General features: G+C 64.6%; 1 protein-coding gene across 2 annotated transcripts in view; it reads left to right on the forward strand.

The window, feature by feature from the left end:
- Positions 1-21,711, forward strand: part of COL5A1 (collagen type V alpha 1 chain) — a 142,649-nt gene that overhangs the window by 55,969 nt on the left and 64,969 nt on the right. For both annotated transcript variants that reach the window (XM_044264520.1, XM_044264519.1), the window contains exons 5-16: positions 8,466-8,597; positions 9,360-9,497; positions 9,913-10,152; positions 11,118-11,276; positions 11,404-11,460; positions 15,177-15,218; positions 15,419-15,481; positions 18,228-18,302; positions 19,075-19,167; positions 20,110-20,166; positions 21,046-21,099; positions 21,587-21,640. In XM_044264520.1, coding sequence (XP_044120455.1) covers positions 8,466-8,597; positions 9,360-9,497; positions 9,913-10,152; positions 11,118-11,276; positions 11,404-11,460; positions 15,177-15,218; positions 15,419-15,481; positions 18,228-18,302; positions 19,075-19,167; positions 20,110-20,166; positions 21,046-21,099; positions 21,587-21,640 — 1,164 coding nt within the window. The remainder of the gene's footprint in view (positions 1-8,465; positions 8,598-9,359; positions 9,498-9,912; positions 10,153-11,117; positions 11,277-11,403; positions 11,461-15,176; positions 15,219-15,418; positions 15,482-18,227; positions 18,303-19,074; positions 19,168-20,109; positions 20,167-21,045; positions 21,100-21,586; positions 21,641-21,711) is intronic.

Raw genomic sequence — 21,711 nt, forward strand, 5'->3', positions numbered from 1 at the left:
TTGCACCACCGGCGGGGAAGTGGGGGAGACCCGGGCCCTTCAGCGTCGCAGGGGCTCTGGACGAGGGTCGCCCAATAGCCAGGCCCTGGTCGCTGGCTCTGCTGTCCCGTCCCTCAGTCTGGGGACAAGGTGTCCCCTCTCCGACTTCACCATGCTGACCCTTAGTCATGGCGGGCAGTGTCTGGTCTGGTGTGGCTGGGACAGGACGCCCCACCCCCGGCCACCGTGCCCCTGTCACGGAGACGCGTGTGTGAGCAGACACACCTTGGCACCCTGGGGTAGGCTCTGGCTGGTGGCACAGGTGATCGTTGTGGGGGGACCAGAGGAGGTCACGTGGTGGAGAAGGTCACAGACTGGGACGCGGGGCCGGGCAGCACCTGTGCCCAGCAGAGTGGTTTCCCGCCACGTGGAAGTACGTCTTTGACACTTGCCAGAGGGTGTTCAACTCGCTCAGACTCCACGGGTCCCCCGAAAACTGGGGAAACAGTTGTTTCCTCTGCCGTGGGGCCTCTCTTCTCCAGCACATGCACGTCATGGGTGAACGACGCCACACACGACTTTAGACGTGACTTGTGTGGGTCCCAGGAGTGGGACCAACGGAACACGCGGGACGACTGTGCTTGTGACGTCTTCGGGGCACCGAGGACGAGGGCACCCCAGTGTCCCCTGGCCACTGTGCGTGGGACACGGTGGCCAGAGCCCACCAGGCGTCCTGGGGAAGAACGCTTAGCCGGCTGGACGGCGGTGGTCCATCACCGCATGCGTCCCTGGGGCTCGTGTGGACGTTGCCGCTCCGCGTCACTTACTGGGCCCAGGCGGTCCTGCCCCTGCCCTGGTCACAGAGGCTGGGGGTCCCACTCTCCCAGCAGCCCCCCGAGTCCGATGCCGTGTGCCCTCCGTCGAGGAACTGTGGCTCGCTGCCTCTGGGGTTGGGACGGCAACTCGGTGTGCGGGTCTCCCCGCCGCCCTCCTCCCCTGTGCCGCGAGAGCCGGGCTGGGGCCCTGGGCGTCCCCACGCTGCCGGTGGCCACCCGCCGGACGCACGCAGGCACCGCTCGTTTGTGAGCAGAGCCTGCTGGTGGCTGGAAGCGGACAGTTTCTCGGCTTGGCTGCAGGGACGGCGTGACGGCCGACCACGGGGGCTGCCGTCTCCATCGAGACGTGTCTCCCTTCTCAAATGGCCTGCGTGGCCCCGTCTCAGAGCACGAGGTGCTCTGAGGTCAGATGGCAGAACCCACAGGGAAAGCCGATGTGTGTTGGGGGTCCCCACGGGGCCTGTGTGGATTGAATGAGGGGGGGCCGTGGTGTGGGGGCCTTGGAGGCAGGGCTGCTCCCCGGGGGTCCAGGAGTTCTGTTGAGGGAGGGGGACGCTGCATTCAGGGCTGCGGGAGGGGAGCCCGGGCAGCTGCAGGGGTGCACCAGGTAGGGAGGTGCCCTCGTTGGGGCAGACTCTGGCTTCTGGTGCTGCGGCCCCCAGGGCTGCTGCACCCCCCAGCGGAAATGTTGCGATATCCTCAGCCCGAAGCAGAAATACAGGCTGGATGAAAGCTTGTTATTGGAAGAACAGAACCGACTCCCTCAGCAAAACACTCCTGGCTCAGTGAGGGCCCAGGCTCCCCTGTGCCCCGCCGCGTCCCAAGGCCTGGTGCCAGCCTGTCCTTAGCAGGGGAAGGGCGCCCGCTGTTGCCTGGGGTGATGAGGCTGCACTGCGGAGCAGAGTGGCCTTCGTGACCGCCAGGCACTGCGGCAGAAGCTTCTGGGGACCGGGCGGAGCTTTGCTGACCTGGCACGTGGCGGACATAAGTGTGTAGGGGCAGGAAACGGCGGTCGGCCTCAGAACGGGGGACGGAGTGGAAACAGCGGGTGCGGGCTGCTCTGGCATGGGGTCTGGGCCACCACTGGGCCAGCTGCGGGCCTGGGGAACAGATGTGGACTCAGGTGCTGCCTGCACCCCCGCGGGTCTGTGCCCATGCAGAGGATGGCCAAGGTGAGGCCACACTTGTTGTCCACACAGACGTTCTACTTGAACTCCATGGGGGCCAGGCTGCTCCTGGGCGGATCCACAGGACAGCGACTCTGGAGCCCCCCACTCTGTGCCCCTGCGCGAGGCCCCGCCTCTCTGAGCCTCAGTGTGTGCATCCACAAAATGGGGCTAAGAGAGAAGACACAGGGCGACCCCCACCCCCTTGTGAGCACAGAGGAGCCGCGACGAGGGGGCCATGCAGGTGGAGGGTGCTGCCGTGGGGAGGGGCTGGGTCGTCTCCACAGCCTCAGGACCGGGTGGCTGTTGCTGAGGGGTGCAGGCCCCTGGGTGGGACGGCTGGCCCTGTGGGGGGGGGCAGGATGCCCACTGTCAGGCCCGTGAGTCTGGGGCAGGTGCCCTGTGCTCCCAGAGGGAGGCTGGAGGGAACCTGGGGGAGCTGCCTGCCCGCTGGGACCATGGACGGAGCAGCCATCGGTCTGGGGCTCACCTGCCACCCAGGGCATTGAGGGCACGGTGGGGCAAATCAGGCAAGACTCCATGGAGGGAGAGGGCATCTCCTGGTCCAGGGGAGAGCCACGGCCAAGCCTGCCAGACGGTCAGGGTGGAGGAGGCAGTCGGCCCAGGTGGCCTGGGGGTGGGGCAGGGGGAACAGTGTGCGAGGGCCGGGAGCAGGGGAACCCCTCGGGCCCAGAAGCCAGAGTCTGCAGGGGGAGATGGTGGCAGGGGAGTCCTCCGTCGATTCTGGCCGCTGTTGTTGGAGAGGTGGCGGAAGCTCAAGTGTGGGACAGCGGTGGGATGACACGGGGGTGTGGAGTGAGGGGTGGGTCCTTCTTGGTTCTGGAAAGTTCCTGGCCCTCGCTGCCTCAGTTTTCCCCTCTGTGAATGGAGGCAGTAGGGAGGTTCAGGGGAGACGTGGTACACTGGGGACCCACCACCGCATTCCCTAGACTAGAGAACCCCTGGCCTTGGACCTTGGAGCCCAGCTGCACTGAAGCCCAGGGACTCTTGGGGGACCGCATCCCCCGTGGACCTCACACAACTAGTCAGAAGTGAGACTATTTTACTATGTCGCAGGTTTGGCCTGTGTGACACAAGTCTGCAAATGCTTTCTTTTTTTTTTTTTTTTTTTTAAAGATTTTATTTATTTATTTGACAGAGAGAGATCACAAGTAGGCAGAGAGGCAGGCAGAGAGAGAGGAGGAATCAGGCTCCCTGCTGAGCAGAGAGCCCGATGCGGGCCTTGATCCCAGGACCCTGAGATCATGACCTGAGCCGAAGGCAGCGGCTTAACCCACTGAGCCACCCAGGCGCCCTGCAAACGCTTTCTTAACTACCATCTTGTGTGACGTGCTGGTGTGTAAGCCCTGCTGGGGACCCCCAGGCTCCTCCACGGGACCCCATTTGAGAAGCCCCAGGTGGGCTGAGAGCTCAGGTCCCTGCGTCCCGAGGGGCAGGGAGGCCTGAGGGGCAGGGAGGCCACGGGAGCGGGAAGCACGGAGCTCCCACGAGCGCCCAGCCTAGGGAAGGCACCGCGTGAGACGGGGTCCGGCACCTCCAGGGTGGGGAGCGGCCCTTGGTTCTAGTTGAGTAACAATTTGGGTTATTGATGGGGCACCTGGAAGCATCGAAATGTGAACCCCTAGGCTTCAGGGGGGCCCTGCAGCCAGGCAGGTGGCGTTTTCCTGGCTCGCCCGTGCCGGGGCCTGCAGGAGTGTGACCGTGCCGGGCAGCGCGCTGGGCCAGGGGTGTGAGCCCCAGGCTCCCCCGCACTCGGCCCCTCTTGGGCGCCTCCCGCTCCCGGCCTGGTGTCTGCCGCCACCCTCTGTGGCCCCACGACTCCTGACTGAAGTTCAAGCTGCCTCGTGGCCAGAGGGGATAATGTCCCTTCACTTTCTCCCAAGGGTCCCCAAGGACAGAGGCTCTCTTTCTGTTTCTGTTCACGAGTGGTCAGCCAGCCTAGAAGGTCATGTGAAGGTCATCACTGCACTGTGTGGTCACACGTGTGCCCACGCCCGTGCACACGCACACACCCAGAGAACTCCAGCGGCTATAGGCGGGTCATGAGTCTCCGAGTTTGGGGGCTGCTAGGCTGCCTTCAGGGCAGGAGGCTCCCGACTCGTCCAAGGTCAAGGCCAGGCTGGTTGAGGGTTCCTAATCAGAGTCGCCCCCGACCCGAGAAGACGGCTGGATCACAGATATCCTGGGCTGCCCTCACTGAGGCTTCTAGAGAGTCAGGGGACCCGCCAGCAGCTCTGACCTTGGCCAGCGTCATCGTGCTGGCGTTCGGCTCCCGAAGGCCAGGCTGGGTCCCCAGAAGCCGCAGGCTAGTGGCCTCGCTGGGTGCGCTGCTTGTATTCGTGGGTGGGCCTCCCATCCCGGCCCTGGCTCCCCCCTTCCGCCTCGTCCCCCCCAGAACACAGACACACCACCCAGGGCTGTCCTGTTGACCCTGCCCCCTGGGCCCCGAGCGGCTGGTGTGTGGGCAGCAGAGGCTTCATGCCAGGCCCCCAACATCTCCCACCAGCGGCCACGGAGGAAGGCTCTGCTGGGGAAGGGGGTCACCGAGTGACTCTCGGGGTCTATGGCTTGGAGCTTGTTTTGCCACAGGACGCATCACAAAAATGCTCTCAGAACATCCGTGGGACATGTGAGGTCCAGTGTGAGCCAGATCAGGGCCAGCCACGGGCAGGCCGTCTCCAAGGCACCAGGCAGCGGTTGCCACAGCCCCGGGTTGACAAAGATTCTCAGGTTGTGTCTGGTCCCAACTGGAGAAAGGTCCGTGAGGGACAGCTTCTCTCCAAGGAGCACGCGTGTATTCGACATGCCAACCTGCGCACACAACTCCTGTGTGTGCAGGGAAGAGGTGGGAGGAGGCGGCAGGAGGCCTGGACGAGGGCTTTCAAGAGGCTCGAACCCACGCCTGTTTCGCCTTCTCACAGAGGCGCGGGGGGTGGACAGATCCCTGTCCTTTGAGACACGCACCGTCACATGTCACCTTTGGTGCACCCTCAAAGGGGCACGTGTTCTTTGCTGTGGGAACCGCCCAGGGGTTTGTGGGGAAAGGATTTGCTACAAGCCTAGGAGTCTGCGGAGGAAGGTGGGGCCGGGGAATGAAGGGGGGCTTCGTGCTTGCAGGGCCCGGAGGTGACCTGCTGCCGACCATATGCTCCCTCTGCAGCCGTGTGGGGAGTGGGCGAGGCAGGCAGGGAAGCAGGGCTGGTGAGGAGGGTCAGGTCAGCGCCGACCGTGCCCTCGGATTCCAGAGCTCCGGTGAGTCCGCAGGAAGCGCTCAGCCCCGTGCCTCTCCTTGCTCTTTACGCTGTAGCCTTTGGCCTTGTTCGTTGCCTGGTGTTGGGGGCAGCCTAGGCCACTGTGTGGGGGCCTGTGAAGCCTGGTTCTGGGTGGGGTGCTCTGGGGTACAGGGCACAGGTGTGCCACACGTGGCCATGGCCCGAGGTCTTGGGCTTCCTGGGGAGGCAGGCCCTTTACCAGACACCTGTAGTCCCCTGTGCCGGTGGCTTGATGGAGGGGGGCACCGGGTGCCAGCTGCCTCGACCTCCCCCAAAGGCCCCCGAGCCTCCTCTCCCTTCCGGAGACTGTATCTGTGGAACGCACATTCAGGTGTCAAGTTGCTAGCAGAAAGACGAAGGACATATTTTATTTGAATTGGATAAAATCTGAACTGGAAGTCGTGTTGCTTAATGAAACTGTGTGGTTTGATTCACTGGTCCTGTCACGGGGTTCTTGTCCGCGGGAGAGTTTACAGCATGGGCCGGGAGCCTCTGACACCCAGAGGGAGAGACAGCGAGGCGGAGAGGGACAGGGAGGAGGGAGCAAGGACAGGAAAGGGAGAGACAGAGGGAGGGAGGAAGGCAGCGGCTCTGCCGGTAGAAGGGCTGGGGCAGGGGCCAGGAGTGTCTTCCAGGGACTCCCTTCAGAGCTGCCTGTGCGGAGACGGGTCTGCTTGGGCAAGTTCTGAGCTCCTTGCCCACCTCCAGGGTCTTCAAACCCAAGTTGGGGGCCACATAATTCGGACCCATGTCTCAGGCAGGATGTGCCTTTTCTGGACTCTAAGACTGTCACCCAGTTCTGCCGCTGCGTCACCCCCACATCGCCCCATCCTTGGGCCGGTTACCCTACAGGAGCTTTGGCATGCCAGGGAAGGGCAATGGATCCTGTCCCTCAGAGCCGTGCATGGGGCTGGCACTTAGCGTCCCAGACCCGGGAGGCCATCTGGGGAGCCACACCCAGTGACCCTGAGAGACACGTCCTCTCGGCCTTCCGTGTCTAGCCTAGTCTGTGTCCGGCTCAGGGAATGGGCTCACACACCTTTACCCAGCGGAGGGGATGGAGGACATGGCTTCCTTGCTTGCGCCTGTGGTTCTGACCTGGGCAGAATGAGCACCACCCCCTTTCAGTCAAGCTCACGGCTACCACATTATCTAGCTTCACTCGTGGCTTCCTTCAGGAGCAGAATGGGCCTTTTGTTGGGCCACGGGAGAGTGGGCGTGCAGGAGCAGGGGTAGCCTCGGGTGTCCGGACAGAAAGGGACAGTGGGAGTCAAGGGGCATCAGTGACAACCACATGAATACATGGGGATGGTCAGCGTGTGATCTCACCGTGGGGCACAGTGCAAGTGCAAAGTGTTAGGAAGAGTGTGGACACGGCCAGGCAGTGGTTCTGGGCCACGGCTACATTTCTGTGTGTCATACAGGGACGGGCACTTCGTAGGTGCTCAATGATTGCTACTGGATGAATAGAAGGACGGATGATAGATGGTAGGTAGATGGGGAATGGATGATGGTTGGTGGATGGTTGATGGATGGTTGGGTGGATGGACGGACAGATGGGTGGTAGATAATGGATGGATGGTGGGTGGTTGATGGATGGATGGGTGGATGGATGGACGGACGGATGGATGATGGATGGATGGTTGGATGATGGATGGATGGTTGGATGGTTGGATGGATGGATGGATGATGGATGGTGGATGGTTGATGGATGGATGGATGTTGGATGGTTGGATGAGTGGTGAATGGGTGGTGGATGGATGGGTGCTGGGTGGGTGCTGGGTAGATGGATGTGCACATGGCAGGATGGGCCCTGGGCCAAGGAACTCAACGCTGGGCATGGCCCACAATCGTCCTTTCTTGAGCACCATCTCTAGTGACCTAGTTTCAACATTGGGCATGTTGCTACATGTTCCTTTCCCTTCTCGAGCCCAGCTTGTCACATAGTGATGGATACCGTGCAGGCTGTGTTAAGCGGGCTCCATCTCACCTGTTGTGTGACCATGAATGTTGTGTGACCCTGAGGTGACCTCAGGGCTCCAGTTTTCTCAGCTTCAGATGGGAATTAATGGCACAAATGAAGTGACAGCATGCGGTTTCTTTGTCCAATACCTGATTTATAGTAAACACTATCTAAACATTAATCATTAATAAAATCATTATTATATTGGCCAGTTTATAGCCATCTGATTGGAGCCCTAAGTTCCCCTGCCAGGGAGACATCAAATGTTTGGTAACATTCATGAGACCCATGGTTTTTGTTCTCTTTTGTTTGTCTGCTGTTGACACATCTTAAGGAAAACAATATGAAATAGAATTGTCGCACATTTTCCCCATCTGACATAGTGGGAATGTTGGCTCCCACGGCAGTGAACCGGAATATTCTGTGGTTAGTAGTGTGGGCTCATCCAGGTGGTCCACAGCCTGTGTCTGTACCTCATTTCCTTTCATGGTTGAATATGCTGATGTACGGATAGGCCACGATTTGTTTATCTGTTCATGCACTGGTGGACATTTGGGCTGTTCCCACCGCTTGGCTGTTGTGTATGATGCTGCTGTGAGCATGGGTGTCTGTGGACCTATTTGATACCTGGTGCCGTTCTTTCTTGAGTGAATTATTTACGTCTCTTAATTCATAGGATTGGAATTTCTGGGTCGTATGGTATTTTCCTCTTTAAAAATAAATCCTGCCTCACCCCGTGGTTGGGGGTGACAGGGAAAGTGGTAGCACACCCGGAAGCTCTCACAGTTTAGGGTGTAGTGTACAGCTTGCACTTATCACCCACAGTTCGCAAAAATCTCTGAGCACTTGGCTGGCACCGGGCAGGTGCCCAACAAGTGTCTGATGAATGGATGGGTGGGTAGGTGGGTGGATGGATGGATGGATGGACAGACGGGTAGGTGCATGGTTGGATGGATCTATGGATGGGTAGGTGGGTGGATGGATGGATGGATGGACAGACGGGTAGGTGCATGGTTGGATGATCTATGGATGGGTAGGTGGGTGGTTGGATGGTTGGATGGGCCGCCCTAGCTTGAGTGGTAACTGGAGGTAGCAGCTCCCTGAGAGGACGTCTGGTCCTGAGGACAAGCTCCTCCCAAGGTGTGTGTAGGCTGCTTGCCACTGGCCTCCTGGATCCCCGTGCTCATTCCCGTATGCCCCTTACTCAAGGGCTTTTGTCCTTTTCCAGGGTGATATCCAGCAGCTGCTCTTGGTCTCGGACCACCGGGCCGCTTACGACTACTGTGAGCACTACAGCCCCGACTGTGACACGGCCGTCCCCGACACGCCCCAGTCCCAGGATCCCAACCCAGACGAATACGTGAGTCAGGCTCCCCGGCTTCACGGTGCTGGTGTCGGCAGACCGCTTGGGCGGGGGCAGGTCAGGCAGGCCGGGGTGGAGGGACACAAAGGCCACGCGACCCCTATTTAAAATAAACCTGCTGGGCTAGAACCCAAGGTTGGTGCTGCCCCGTCCCCAGCAGCACCGCGGTTCAGCCCGCCTGGAGCTCTCCGCCATTTCCAGGTGAAGGTCATCTCTCACCTCCTGGTCACAGCGGTGCACGTCCTCTGTCCTGTTCACCCTGCTGTCATTAGTCCTCCTGTCACGACCAGTTAGAAGAGCAGGAATGGTGATCCTCATGAAACCGGGCACGTCTTCTGAGCTCGGGCCAAGTCCTCGCAGCCGAGGCCTCCTGGCTGGGTCCCTGCCCCTGTTTTGGGGCGAGACCTTCTCTGTCGCTGTGGTCTGGGGCTTCGATGAGGGTCAGGAGATTCAGAGGGACAGCAGGGTGCCAGAGGACCCCACAGCCTGGCTGGCTGTCCTGGCTCTTAGTTCTAAAGGATCAGAACATCTGCACCTTTTAGAACTCAGTTTTCTTTGAAAGGGCCCTGGGCCCCCGTTCTTTCCCTTGTGCTTCTCACGGGGCTGCCTCAGCCGCCCGAGGAGCTGGAGCCAGCAGAGGCCCGTTCGGAGCCTCGACCTCTGGTGTCCACTCTTCCTGGCTGAACCCGGACGGTGAGGCGAGTAGCTGGGCTCCTGGTGGGGTCCCGCCTTCCTCACGTGGCCCCGATTTGCTTTCAGTACCCGGAGGGAGAAGGTGAAGGTGATACGTACTACTACGAGTACCCCTACTACGAGGACACGGATGACCCAGGCAAAGAGCCCACCCCCACCAAGAAGCCCGTGGAAGCTGCTAGAGAGACCACGGAGATTGCCGAGGTCTGTGTCCCGGCAGTTGGCAGTGCCGGCCACAGTGGGGAGGACGCAGGGGCCTGTGTGGAGGCCGGGAGGGGGTGGGTGTGAGCTCGGCAGGGAACCAGTGCCCCAGGGGCCTGGTGACCGTCCGTGCTTCGGGCCGCCGGGGAGGCGGGGGAGCGGGCTCGCCACCTGCTCTGCCGCCAGCGGACGCTGGTGTGAAGGGAGTGCGCGGCTCTGTCTGAGGACTTTTCCTTTTAAGCCCGGAGCCGCAGAACGCCCTTTCCGAGGGCAGGATGGGGGGTTTTGGGCCACGGACAGCACGCCCCGGGGCTGGCTGCTCCTGGCATGGACAGCATCCGCAGGGCTCTTAGGTGGCCATGGGGGCAAGCTGGGGTCCCCTCCAGACCCTGACTCCCGCCCTGCTCCCCCATCTCAGGAGCAGACCCCACCCACCACGGCAGCCCCTGCGGTGCCCGATGCCAGCGAGGGGGCCGGGAAGGAGGAGGACCCCGGCATCGGCGACTATGACTACATGCCCAGCGAGGACTACTACACGCCCTCCCCTTACGATGACATCAACTACAACGAGGGCTTCGAGGACCCCGACCAGTCCCCTGACCACGGCACCGGGGCCGAGGTCCCCACCAGCACGGCCGGCACTGCCAACTCCTCCAATGTAAGTGCTTCCCTTCCCCATGGGCCTGGGGCCGGGGCGGGGGCAGGGGTCTGGAGCGCTCTGGGCTCCTTCTTTCCTCTGCTCTGACCTCGGGGATCCTGGGCTGGCTCCCTGCTCCACAGCCCAGCAGACCCTGGCCCCCAGGGGCCCTGAGCAGCTTTGGGGTCCCCGATTCCCTGAGCCTGTTTCATTGTTGCTTCTTTCCCATCTGCAAAATGGGTGGAATGAGCCCCGCCTGCCCGTTCTCCCAGGGTTTCGGGTGGGGACGGTCGAGGACATGCATATTTGCGGCGTCCCTCTCTGTGGCCTGAGGGGGCCGGGCAGGACAGTGCACGAGCGGGGGGTCTGGACTGTCAGGAGAGACATGGGGCCAGCTCGTGCCGGGTACGACCGTGGGCTTTCCCGCCCGGCAGACCTGGCTCGAAACCCCGTCCCCTGACCTCGGAGAGCCCCTGTGGATCTCAGTTGTCACTCACAAGTTGGCACTCCCAGGTCCGCCTCTAGGGGTTGGGGGCAAGTTTTCTTACGAGGGAGGAGCTTAGCAGCGCACACAGCGAACGCTTCGAAGTCGGCTTCGCGTGGAGCCGGGTTCTTGACGGCATAGGACGGACACGCGGTCCTGACGGTCCAGACCCTTCTGTCCGCAGCGTGCGATGGGGGCTTGTTGCCTCAGACCGCGAGGCCCTGGGCTGGATCCCCCGACGGCACCGATGCCCCTCAGCGCGCTGGTCCCCGTGCCGCCCCAGCTAGCCACGGGGGCCCGTGAGGTTTGGGGTGAAGTCTCCCTGTGGCGAGAGGGAAGACGCGTGAGGGCCGCGGGGGTCCAGGAGCGGCCCCAGCGAGTCTGACTGGACTCCTGGGAGGCCTCGTCCTTGACGTCCCCAGGCTGTGGGGCTGGGCAGGGAAGGGGTCTCTGCCCAGTTCCACACAGCCCTCCAGTGACCGCTGCTGCCCCTTCCCCCCAGCCGGCTCCACCGCCAGAGGACAACTTGGAAGGGGAGTTTACAGAAGAAACCATCCGGAACCTGGACGAGACCTACTACGACCCCTACTACGACCCCACCGTCTCCCCGTCGGAGATAGGGCCAGGCATGCCCGCCAACCAGGACACCATCTACGAAGGGGTGAGGGGCTGTGGGGCTCCTTCCGCCGGCACCTTTGGGGCCCGGGGAGGACCGGCCATGAGCCGCCCCTGCCCGGCGAGCTCCCTCTTCCGCTCACCCTCTGTCCACCTGTGTTTTGTGACCCCAGATTGAAGGACCGCGAGGAGAGAAGGGTCAAAAGGGAGAGCCCGCCATCATCGAGCCGGTAAGGACGCTCTCAGTCCCTCTCCGGAGTCGGCGGGCGCCGGGCGAGGCAGGGGGAGGCCCGGCCCAGGGGCCCCTCGCGGATGCCGCATGCCGCTTGCTGCCGAGGCTTCAGAAAAGGGGCTCAGGTGGGGGAACGTTCCAGACCTTGCTGAGGTGCCAGCCGCCGGGATCCCGGCAGGGAGAACGCTGTGCGCTTGGGTCTGAGCGCCTCGCTGTGCGTGGCCGTCGTCACCGGGTGAGAGACGCAGAGCTTGTGAGAAGGAGGGCAGCCCCTCCGGAGGGGTCGGGGGTTTGCGGGGCACCTTGGATCCGGGCTGGGCCGGCGTGGCCACCGCCTGGGGTGAGTGTGGGAACTGGACGCGTTGGGGGCTGTCCCGTGGCCAGGGAGCTTGAGAACTCGCTGTGCTGGGTGCGGGGCCGGGGCGAGTGGACGCGACGGTGCCGAGGGAGCGCGGCGGGGAAGGGGGAGGCTCGCGGCGGGGGGCACAGACGGCCGCTCCCTGCTGAGGTCCGCTGCCCCCGGGGAGCCCGGCGGGGAGTGGCGGACTCCGCTCCGTGGCCCGAGAGTGGTCAGGGTCAGACGCGAGGCGCCACGTGATGGGCGGGGAGGGGCGGGCTCCGCAGCTGCGTGGGGTGGCCGCGGCGCTGTGGGCCGGGCAGCTGCTGGGGACGTGACGGCGGCGAGGGGCCGGCCGAGGCCCACCCTGCCACGTCGTCCAAGCGCCGGAGGGAGGAGGCCAGGGTCCTGCCCCCGCGGCCGGTCACAAGGCGGAGCTGGGCAGAGGGTGGTTCCTGGTGCTCAGCTCTGGACAAGATGTCCGGTGTCTGGTTCCTTACGACCTTGGGTTCCTGGGATGGGGAATTCTGTGGCCTCCGTCCTCCCATGGACCTGGGAAGGTACTTCTAGAACCTTCACTGCTGCCCTCTCCAGAGTGGCCGGGGCAGACGGGACAGGGCCCATCTCTGGGGGAATGCCCAGTGGGCAGAGTTTCAGCACAGCCCTCCGGCTTGGCCCCATGCCCAGTCCCTGGAAGCGTCTGGAGAGTGGTGAAGGCAGCCCCTTGTGGTGTTTGCTCTGGGCCTGTCCATGGATGGGACCCGTCAGCCTCACAGGGCTGTGGCCACTAGACACACAACCTTTTCTCAGGCTGAGGACATCCCCTTCCAGGGCTTTCTGTGGGTCCAAGGAAGAGGGTGGCAGATGGGGGTACAGGGGAAGTGAAGAGGTGCCAAGGGGGGCAGGACCAGCACCAGGACACCCCTTGCTCAGTGACATGAAAAATCCTGACGTCAAGTCCAGCCACAGGGGAAGAGTGTGGGGGGGGCAGCCAGCAGCTGGGGTGGGGATGCCCCGGAAGGACAGCGGGTGTGTTGCCGTCACTACGGGGTCCTGGCCTCAGCACGGCTCCTCTCACTGACCACACATGTCCTCACTCTGGTCCCCAGATGGACCTGCTCTTGACTTGGGGTTCCTTTTGTGGGGTCCGCGTGGCTTTGGTGGCAGGCCATCTTGCGTGGGAAGAACATGGGGCCCCAGGATAGGGAGGTGCTGGGGAGGGGCTAGGCTGGCACCATCTGGGTGTGCTTCCTGTCTGCTCACAGCTGCCGGACGACCTCTGGAGGAGAGCCGTGGTGCCCCGGCTGCCAGGGTGGTCCGCTGGGGGCAGGCAGGGGCGGGGCTGGAGGGGGAGGGCTGGTCCAGCACAGACCGCGTGTCTGCACGAGGTCCAGCTCATCTGGGGCTGGGGAGCTGGGGCATCCGGACACAGCTAGGGGAGGGCTCCCTCCTCTGGCCGGGGCGTTCAGTCCTGCCCCATCCCTAGCCCATTCCCTGAGTCCTCCAGGCCCTCGCCAGGGCCCCGGGGGATGCCGTGTAAACAGTCAGAACTTCTCAACCCAGAGATGCCCTGAGTCTTGGTTCCATAAACAGGCCGAGTCCCGGGAGCCGGCCGGCGTGGCTCTCGCCGCTGACCGCTGACCACAGAGGGCGGGGTGGCCGCCGCTTCCCGGGTCCCCCCCTGCCCCGGTGCCCGTCTTTTGGGGAGAGGGACTCCTGTCCGTGGAGCCCTCGGGACCAGCCCCTCTCGCCCTCAGCCACACGTCCCGCCGTGTGTTAGCGGGGTCCGCGGCTCCTTGAGAGGGCGGCAGACCTCTCCGCCTCGGGGACCCGGGATTATTGGCATCCTGGGACTCCGGGGACCCATCCGCAGACCGTGTCTCATGGCACCCCGCTGAACGCTCCCGGGAGGCCTACGCGGCGCCGTCTCTACTCCGCGGTGGTTCGGAAGGAACCTGCTTTTTGAGGCTCTTCAGCGGGCGGATGCGCCTGCGTTGACAGCTGTTTCCAGCTGGGCCCAGGCTGAGGCCGTCACTCGGGCGCCTTCCCCGCTGAGGTCTGACACTGGCATCTGCACCCTGGTGGCGCGTAGACCGGGCGAGCAACCCAGGGGACGTCCGCCCCTTGCCCTTGTCAGCGACCTGTCCCCCTCCTCGCGCACGGCCTCCTTCCCGGGCCGCCCTGGACCGCTCTGGCCCGGCTTCCCGGGAGATCTGTGGCCGGCATCGCCCCAGCAACCGGAGAACAGCAGCCGGCGTTGGGAAGAGAGCCGCAGCCCAGGCCCCGCCGTGGCCGAGGTCCCTCACTCGGTCCCAGCTCCCCGCTGAGCCTCCCCAGCTGCCAGGGTCCGAGGAGGAAATCCGAAAGCGACCGGATGAGCAGTCTGTGTAAACACGTCTTCACGGCGACTGGCGACTGGGGAGCCCTCGTGGGGAGGCTGGGGGTCGGAGGGCCCAGTGGCCCGGTGCCCCCCACCCGTGCAGGTCTTTGAGCCTCAGCTGGGCCCAGGCTGTCCCCTGTCCCCCCGGTGGTGGCAGTGGGGGGGACACGTTTCTCTAAAGCCCTGTTCACTTTGGAAGGGAAGTCTGGGCACCGCCCTGGAGGAAAGCAGTCTGTGCTTTCTCTGCTTTTGGGGGGGGGGTGGGAGAGCAGCAGGAGGTCTGTCCCTGGAGCCGGGGACATGTGGCCCCGAGCCCTGTCCCTGCAGGCTCAAGAATTGTGGGGAGGAGGGCACTGCTGTCCACTCTACAGGCCCCAAGTGTGGTGGAGGCCTGCTCAGCCAGGCCAGGCGGAACCTAGCTGGTCAAAGGGCCCCTAGATGCTGTTCCCGCTGCGTTCTCGGTGAGGAAATCCCTGCGGGGGCAGGAGACCCCTTCCTGCCCGCAGGGTGTGCACTGTCTCAGGGTGCCCGAGGTGGGCGTGAGACACGGAGGGTGCTGACGCTGCCCGGCCTGTGTTGACTGGTTAGGAGAGCGGAGAGTCCCGCTCGGGGACAGGGCTGCAAGTGGATGCAGGGGAGCGGGGCCACCCCCCACCCCCACCCCGCCCCAGGGAGCTCTGTCCACAGACCCCTCAGCTACCCACACGGCCTCTCTGGGGTCTAGGCTGATGCGGAGGCCTTGTCCCCACTTGGGGTGTCGGCCGTGCAGGCCAGCGCCGGGGTGAGGGGCTTCTGCAGGGGGCGGCCTGTGTCCTGTGGACTTGGTGGCTTCTCCCTCCTGCTCTGGGCTCCTGGTTGGCGTGCCTCCGAGGCACGAGTCTGTGATCCTCGTGGGGTCCGCCTCACCAGCAGGGTCTGCGGGGGACCCAGGTACCTTCTGGGATCTCAGGAGGGAAATGGTCCTGGGGTCTCAGACACTGTGTCTTATCTCTTCCAGGGTATGCTCATGGAGGGGCCGCCGGGCCCCGAAGGCCCCGCGGTGAGTGTCTGTTTCACGTCCCAGGCCTGTGGGAGGTGCTTGGGGGCAGGGGGTGGGAAAGAGGGGGCCACTGACCGCCCTTTGCCGACCCCCCTCCCAGGGGCCCATCTCCGCCACCCCCAGGGAAGCGAGGCGGAACCGGGGTGTTGCCCCGTGGCTGAACCTTTGAATTCCTGTCCTGATTCCGTTTTTGATTCCAGGGTCTCCCAGGACCTCCGGGAACGATGGGCCCCACTGGGCAAGCGGGTGACCCCGGAGAAAGGGTAAGGATGGTCAGCGCTTGGCTCTCGGGGCTTGTCCCTGCGTCTCTCCGCGGCCGGTGTCCCCGCACGTGCGGCTGGCGCGTCCGCTCCCCTCCCCACGCCGCGGGGCCTGCTGCTTCTCACCCCACCTCCCGACTGCGTCCGTGTCTGCGGGAGTTTAGGGAGCGGCCGTCCTTGGCAGCCCTGCACCTGGGGCAGGTGGCTGCGGCGAGGCTCCCACGGAGGCCGCTGCGCTCGGCTCACGGAGGGCCCCGCGGCCCACGTTAGCCCGACGGTGACGAGTACTGTCCGCGGCGCGCGGGGTCCGGACCTGCATGGGAACTTCCAGGGCTCGCCCTCCCCTCACTCCTCTTCCTTGCTGGGGATCAGGCACCCGCGCGGGAGGGCTTGCTCTGGGTCGCAGGGACCCATCCCGGGGTCCTCCGGTCACAGGGACCTGTCTTGGGGTCCCCAGTCAAAGGGATTCACCCTGGACTCCCCCCAGGTCTGAGGCCCCCAGATCAAAGGCACACATCCCCGGGTCAGAAGGACCCATCTTGGGCTCCCCCTCCATCAAAGGGACGTGTCCCGGGTCCCCAGGTCCCCGACCGGCCCCGGGGTTGCTGCTGGACAGGGCTGAGCGGACGCCGCGATTTCGCTCTGCCACCTGGTGGGGCTCGGGGGTACTGCAGCCTCGGGGCTGTCCCGCTGGGTTTGTTTTCCTTTGTGTTGAGTTTTCCTGCGGGTCTGACCAGTGTGGCCGGGGGCACAGGCCCGTCAGAGCCGGCAGAGCCAGCAGCCAGATGGCTACGCGGTGGACAGGAGAAACTAGGAGCGTGTGTGTGTCCTAATGGACGTTTATCCCCAGGGCCTGGCACGCTGCCTGGCAAGGACGGGCCTCACGGTTTGGGTGGGTGTGCGGCGGGCACGGCGGCTGGGACGGGGGCGGGGGTCGGTCACGTGGAGAGGCCGCGGGGTCTGGAAGTGACAGGCGTCCCGCGACAGACCTTGGCGCTTGGCAGAGGTTTGCTGACGGTTTGCAAGCCGTGGTGGGTGGGGGCTCTGCGGGACCCGGGTCACACGGACTCCCGCACCGCCAAGCCACACGCACACCGTGGGGACAGCGTCTGGTCCCTGGCAGACCCGGACCCTGATCTTGCACTGGGGTTTGATTCGGGACGGCCTCTGAGGCACGAGGCCTGGCGGTGAGGGCACCCGGCTTTCCAAGAGGGGACCCCGGCGGCCAAACCTGCTCCCAGATTTTCTTTTTTGATCACACTTGTTGTTTCCTGCGGATTTTTTCCGAAATGGCAGGCAAGGGCAGTTCAGCTGCGTCTGGGCGCAGACCTTTGACCCCGCGGTTCTGTCTCCGGGACTTCCCTGACAAAGCTGCCTGGGCACCCACCGCCCAGCCTGCGCCCGTGGAAGACGGGCAGGGGCGCCGAGGGGCCCGTCACGCACGGGCAGCTCTACGGCCCCTGAGCTGGTGAGCAGGAGCCGCAGCGAAGAGAAGGGGCCTCGTGCCGGCGGTGCTGACCAGGGGCCTCCTGGAGAAGGGGGACAGCTCCAGGGCCCCACGCACGCCCCACACACCTGTGGGCGCACTCTGCGTGCGGGCTGCCGTGCGGGGAAGAGGGAGCTCTCCCTGCTTTGGAGAGATCGTGCTCCACAGCAGCTCCCGAGAACGGGGACCGCGTCGGCGGTACGATAACCGGAGAAGCCACTGCGGGTTCAGGCGTGGACAGTCCATGTCCCTCGGGGTGATGCCTGGGGAGCTGCAGGTCTTCGGTCTTCTTGGCTGCAACCAGCGATGGGTGTCTCCGGCCGTGCCTGCTGCGGCGCCCTCGCGGGTGTGAGCGCCGTTGTCTGCGGGCGGCCGCGCTGCTGCGGAGCGCTGGGCCCGACGCCCATCGGGGCATTGGGGTGTGGCCAGTGGGGGTCCTTTTCGGTCAGGAAGAGGGAGTCATACCTCCTTCTGGACACGAAATGAGCTTCGTGCTCAGGCTCCGTGGGAGTCCGCCAGGATCCATGAGGAAGCTGGGAGAGAAAACATTTGGTTTTTTTTTGAAAATACACCGTCTTTCTTGTTTTACGTTTGGGTCTGGAAAAGGCCAGGGTTCATTTAGGACCTGTCGAGGGGCGTCTGACTGGGACCTGCCTTTGGGGCCAGACTAACAGGACCCGCGGCAGCCCCGGGGTCGGCTGTGTACACACGGGCTCTTGAAATTGCTCGAGAAGGGTCTGTGTCCTGTGGACGTCCCTTGCATCTGTCCCAGCAAGTGGACACTTAGGACCTCACCTTCCGTCCGAGCATTCACAGAGAGGGTCGGTGGGGACCGGGTCACAAGGGCCAGCGCACTGGCTGATGGAGGACATAGGCCTTGGTCCCCTGGGGGCGGCCCTGCCGACTGGTGTGCGGGCCTGGAGGGCGCGTTTCTGGGTGGTGGACACTGCCCGCCCCCCAGTGTCCCCTGTGTCCCCGGATTGCAGTCTCCCACCTCTCCCTGTATATCGCTCCGGGTCCTGCCCCGAACACCCTCCCTCCTCGTTCCTCTCCCCTGGAAGCCTGTCCTCATCTGCCCAAAGGCAGTGCCCCTCCCTTCCCTGTGCTTGGCTTCTGGAACATTCTGTGCCATGGGGTCTTGCTGCTCTGTGCTTGCCCTGTGCATTTCCTCACGGGCTGTGGCTCTGACTTCCTCATCTGGACACAGCCCTGCTCCGTCCCCGTTGCGTTGTGACCCAGCTGTCTTGGGCCTTCTGTCCACAGGGTCCCCCTGGACGCCCAGGCCTTCCTGGGGCTGACGGACTGCCTGGCCCTCCTGGTACCATGCTCATGCTGCCCGTGAGTACCCTCATTCGGGGGGTCTCAGGGCTCACCAGGGGGTGGGAGGGCGCCTCGGGCTCCGCGTCTGAGGGTCGGTCCCCTGGCCACAGAATCACTCTGATGTGGGCCGCCTTGTAGAAATAGGGCCTCTGAGGGCGTTCCTGACAATTTGCAGAATGGACCCTGGTGGCCAAGGTCTCCAGGTCTCTGCTGGGGTCCAGGGCTGGCCCACCTAAGGGGCAGGGGGTCTGGCTCTCTGCGAGAAAGCTGAGCGGCCTCTGCCCCTCTCCGCTGGGATCTCCAGCTGGGCGTGCTGCCCGCCCCGTGCCTGTCCTGACCTCGTGCTGCCGTCTCCTTCACTGGGAGCCCAGGCCCCGGAGGGCACGTGTGTGGTGCGCTAGTCTGGACAGCAGGCTTCTGAGTGGGGGCCCAGGGCTGCCCGGGAGGCTGGGCAGAGCTCAGGGAGACACCGCGTGAGCCGGGAGCTGCCTGGCAAAGCCGGCATTTGCACGGGGCACCAGGCTCTTTCTTGTAACCGGTAGGGGCTGCGGGGTCCCAGGGCGAGGTGCCGCAGAAGCCAGAAAGTTCTCCCCTGACCTGGGGCAGGTCTCCAGGGGGCCCCAGGGCCGAGGCTGGCTGGTGCGGCTGGGGCAGCGGTGCTGGGAGGGATCTAGTGCCAGATGCTGCCCACGCAGACTCCCCAAGGCTCTGCGGTCACCCGAGAGGCCCTGGGCCCAGAATGGGCACCTGCATCGGTGCGTCCCGGGTGACCCCCACCTCCTATCCGCAGTTCCGCTTCGGAGGGGGCGGTGACGCCGGCTCCAAAGGCCCCATGGTGTCGGCTCAGGAGTCCCAGGCTCAGGCCATCCTGCAGCAGGCCCGGGTAAGTGGCGTCTGCGTCCCTGGTGCGGGGGGGAGGGGAGGGCTTGCCTCTTGGGGGATCAGGACACTGTGGGGCGTGCACCTGTCTACGTCTAGCTGGGCCCAGGCCGGCACTGGGAAAGGGGCAGGGGGGATCTCAGGGCTCCCTCGTCCATGCCGAGGGTCCAGGTTCCAGGATGTGGACGCACAGGGCCATCAGCTGTCCCCGCAGGGCTCCGGGGACGGACAGACCTGGAAGGGGCTTCCTGTGGTGGGGTGGGGCTGAGACAGAGCCTCTGGGAGAGCTCCCATGGCCCCCAGAGCCCCTTGCCTGGCGTGGGGGGGTCCCTTTGCTTCCCAGCGGCTCCACTCACTGCAGACCAGCTGGCGAGTGAACCGAGGTTTTACCTAACGACGCTCCCGGTTGCTGGTTGCCGGTGACAAGAGCAAAGCCCGGCTCTGTGGGGTGGCTGATCATCCCACGCGGTGTCGCCTCTAATGGGGCATCTCAGGGAGCCGTTAAATAGCCCCTCTCCGGGCGATGTCTCTGCGGCTGTGGCCGGCGGGGGCGACAGCAGGGATCGGCGCACACGGAGTTGCCGGCCGGCTGCGCGGCGAGCTGTGGCTGCCGGATAAATGGTCCGCGTGATGCTGCCCCGTGCCCGTGGCCCGATTCGCCGGCCGGGGCGGGGTGCAGGCGCCGGCCTGGGGGACAGGAGCAGGTAACCCACTCCCACAGCGGGGGCACGCCACGCCCAGGTCCCCCCTCCGCCATCTCCGTTCCATCCGTGGTTGGCTCAGGCCCAGGGGCGACTCGGTGCCGGGATTCTGGAGCTCCGTCCGACCCCTCCTGCAGGGGTCCCCATCCTTGGCATGTCCCGTCGGGCCTTTCCCGCCCGGTGGAGCGTCCCCCGTGAGGACCAGTACCCCGCTGTTCCTCAGCCTGCCCTGTTTTCTCTTGTAGCTGGCACTGCGGGGGCCGGCTGGCCCGATGGGTCTTACCGGAAGGCCCGGCCCCATGGTGAGTCCTTGGTGGGGAGAGTGGGGGAGCGTGGTGAGGGCGGGGGCGTCCTTCGTCAGTCCCTTCTGGCCCCGGGCTCACCCGGAGAGAGCACCCTTTAAGCTCTTACCAACCACTGATGTACCAGCGGCACCCCGGTGGGGCCAGGGGTCCTGGGGAGGGGGCCAGGGGTGTGGGGCTGTGGTCGCCCACACAGGGAGGCCTGCCACACCTGCTCTGCCTGGGATTTTCCTCCTGACCCAGGGAGCCTTGCTTTCCGGTGTCTTTACTCTTCACAGTCACGTTTCCTAAGTCAAGAGCCCTTGAGTGGGGACAGACCCAGGATTTCTCACGTGCCACCCCCGACAGCTGCTCAAGCCCTGCATGGGGTGTGCCTGGGCACACTCAGGGCTGGCCAGCGGGATCCCAGGGAGTGCGGGTGGCCTTTGATGTTTGCAAAGAGACAGGATTTCAACGCCGGCCAGGCCCGTTCCCCTGGGAGCGGTGGATTGGCTCTGCGCCCCGGGTGTGCGCCAGCCTCTTCCCCATCAGGCCAGGCTCGGGGCTGCTCCTGTCCACCGGCGGCTCCTGCCTTGTCGTGGGCCCTAAGGATGCCCATCCGTTGCCCTGAGCCGTGGGCCGTGACAGACCCCAGTCACACTCACCCCGGAGAGAGAAACAAGCTCGGCGTGGGCCCCATGGCTCCCGTCCCGTACGCTGCACTGCCCAGCGTTCTGTTCAAAACCAAGGGGACCCCCACATCCCTGGGAAGTTACTGCTCGTCCCTCGGACTCTGAGGGCCGCGAGGGCCACTGATTCTCAGCGGGGAGCCCCGCCCCACGGGTGACCCATGCCCGGAGGTCTGATGTGCATGCCGTAACCCAGACCGTGTCTCCCTAGGGCCCTCCGGGGAGTGGAGGTCTGAAGGGCGAGCCGGGAGACATGGGGCCTCAGGTACGTAGACATCTCACTCCCGCTGCTTGGGGGGGACACCCCGTGTGCCTCAGAGGTGGAGGCCGCAGGAATGGGGCTCCTACACCGTGTGTCTTCAAGGGAGCCGGTGGGAATTGTGGCTTTGTGCGCAGCTGGGAGTGGGGCAGAAGGAACTGTCCCATGCTGCGGGACGGCTGGGGGACGGCTGGGGACGGCTGGGGACGGCTGCGGGACGGTTGGGGACAGCTGGGGACGGCTGCGGGACGGCTGGGGACGGCTGCGGGACGGCTGCGGGACGGCTGGGGACGGCTGGGGACGGCTGCGGGACGGCTGGGGACGGCGGGCTGGGCTTCTTCGGGCCCTCGGTTGGGCAGCAGGTCTGTGCCCGGCCCACTGCTGCCCACAAGCCCCCACCGGCCGGCTTGATGAGCACGGGGACAAGGCTTTGCTTTTGCCTCTGAAAAACACGGACCCAGCCGGACCCATTGCCCTCTTTGCTTCCGGACAGGGACCCCGAGGTGTGCAGGGCCCGCCTGGCCCCGCTGGAAAGCCTGGAAGAAGGGTGAGTTTTGTGGGTCCTGCGGGGTGGGAGTCTGCTCTGCTCGGGGCCCCAGGCCCGGCTGCTCCCCTCCC

Source organism: Neovison vison, chromosome 9 (assembly GCF_020171115.1).
Source record: "Neovison vison isolate M4711 chromosome 9, ASM_NN_V1, whole genome shotgun sequence".
Classification (NCBI taxonomy): domain Eukaryota; kingdom Metazoa; phylum Chordata; class Mammalia; order Carnivora; family Mustelidae; genus Neogale; species Neogale vison.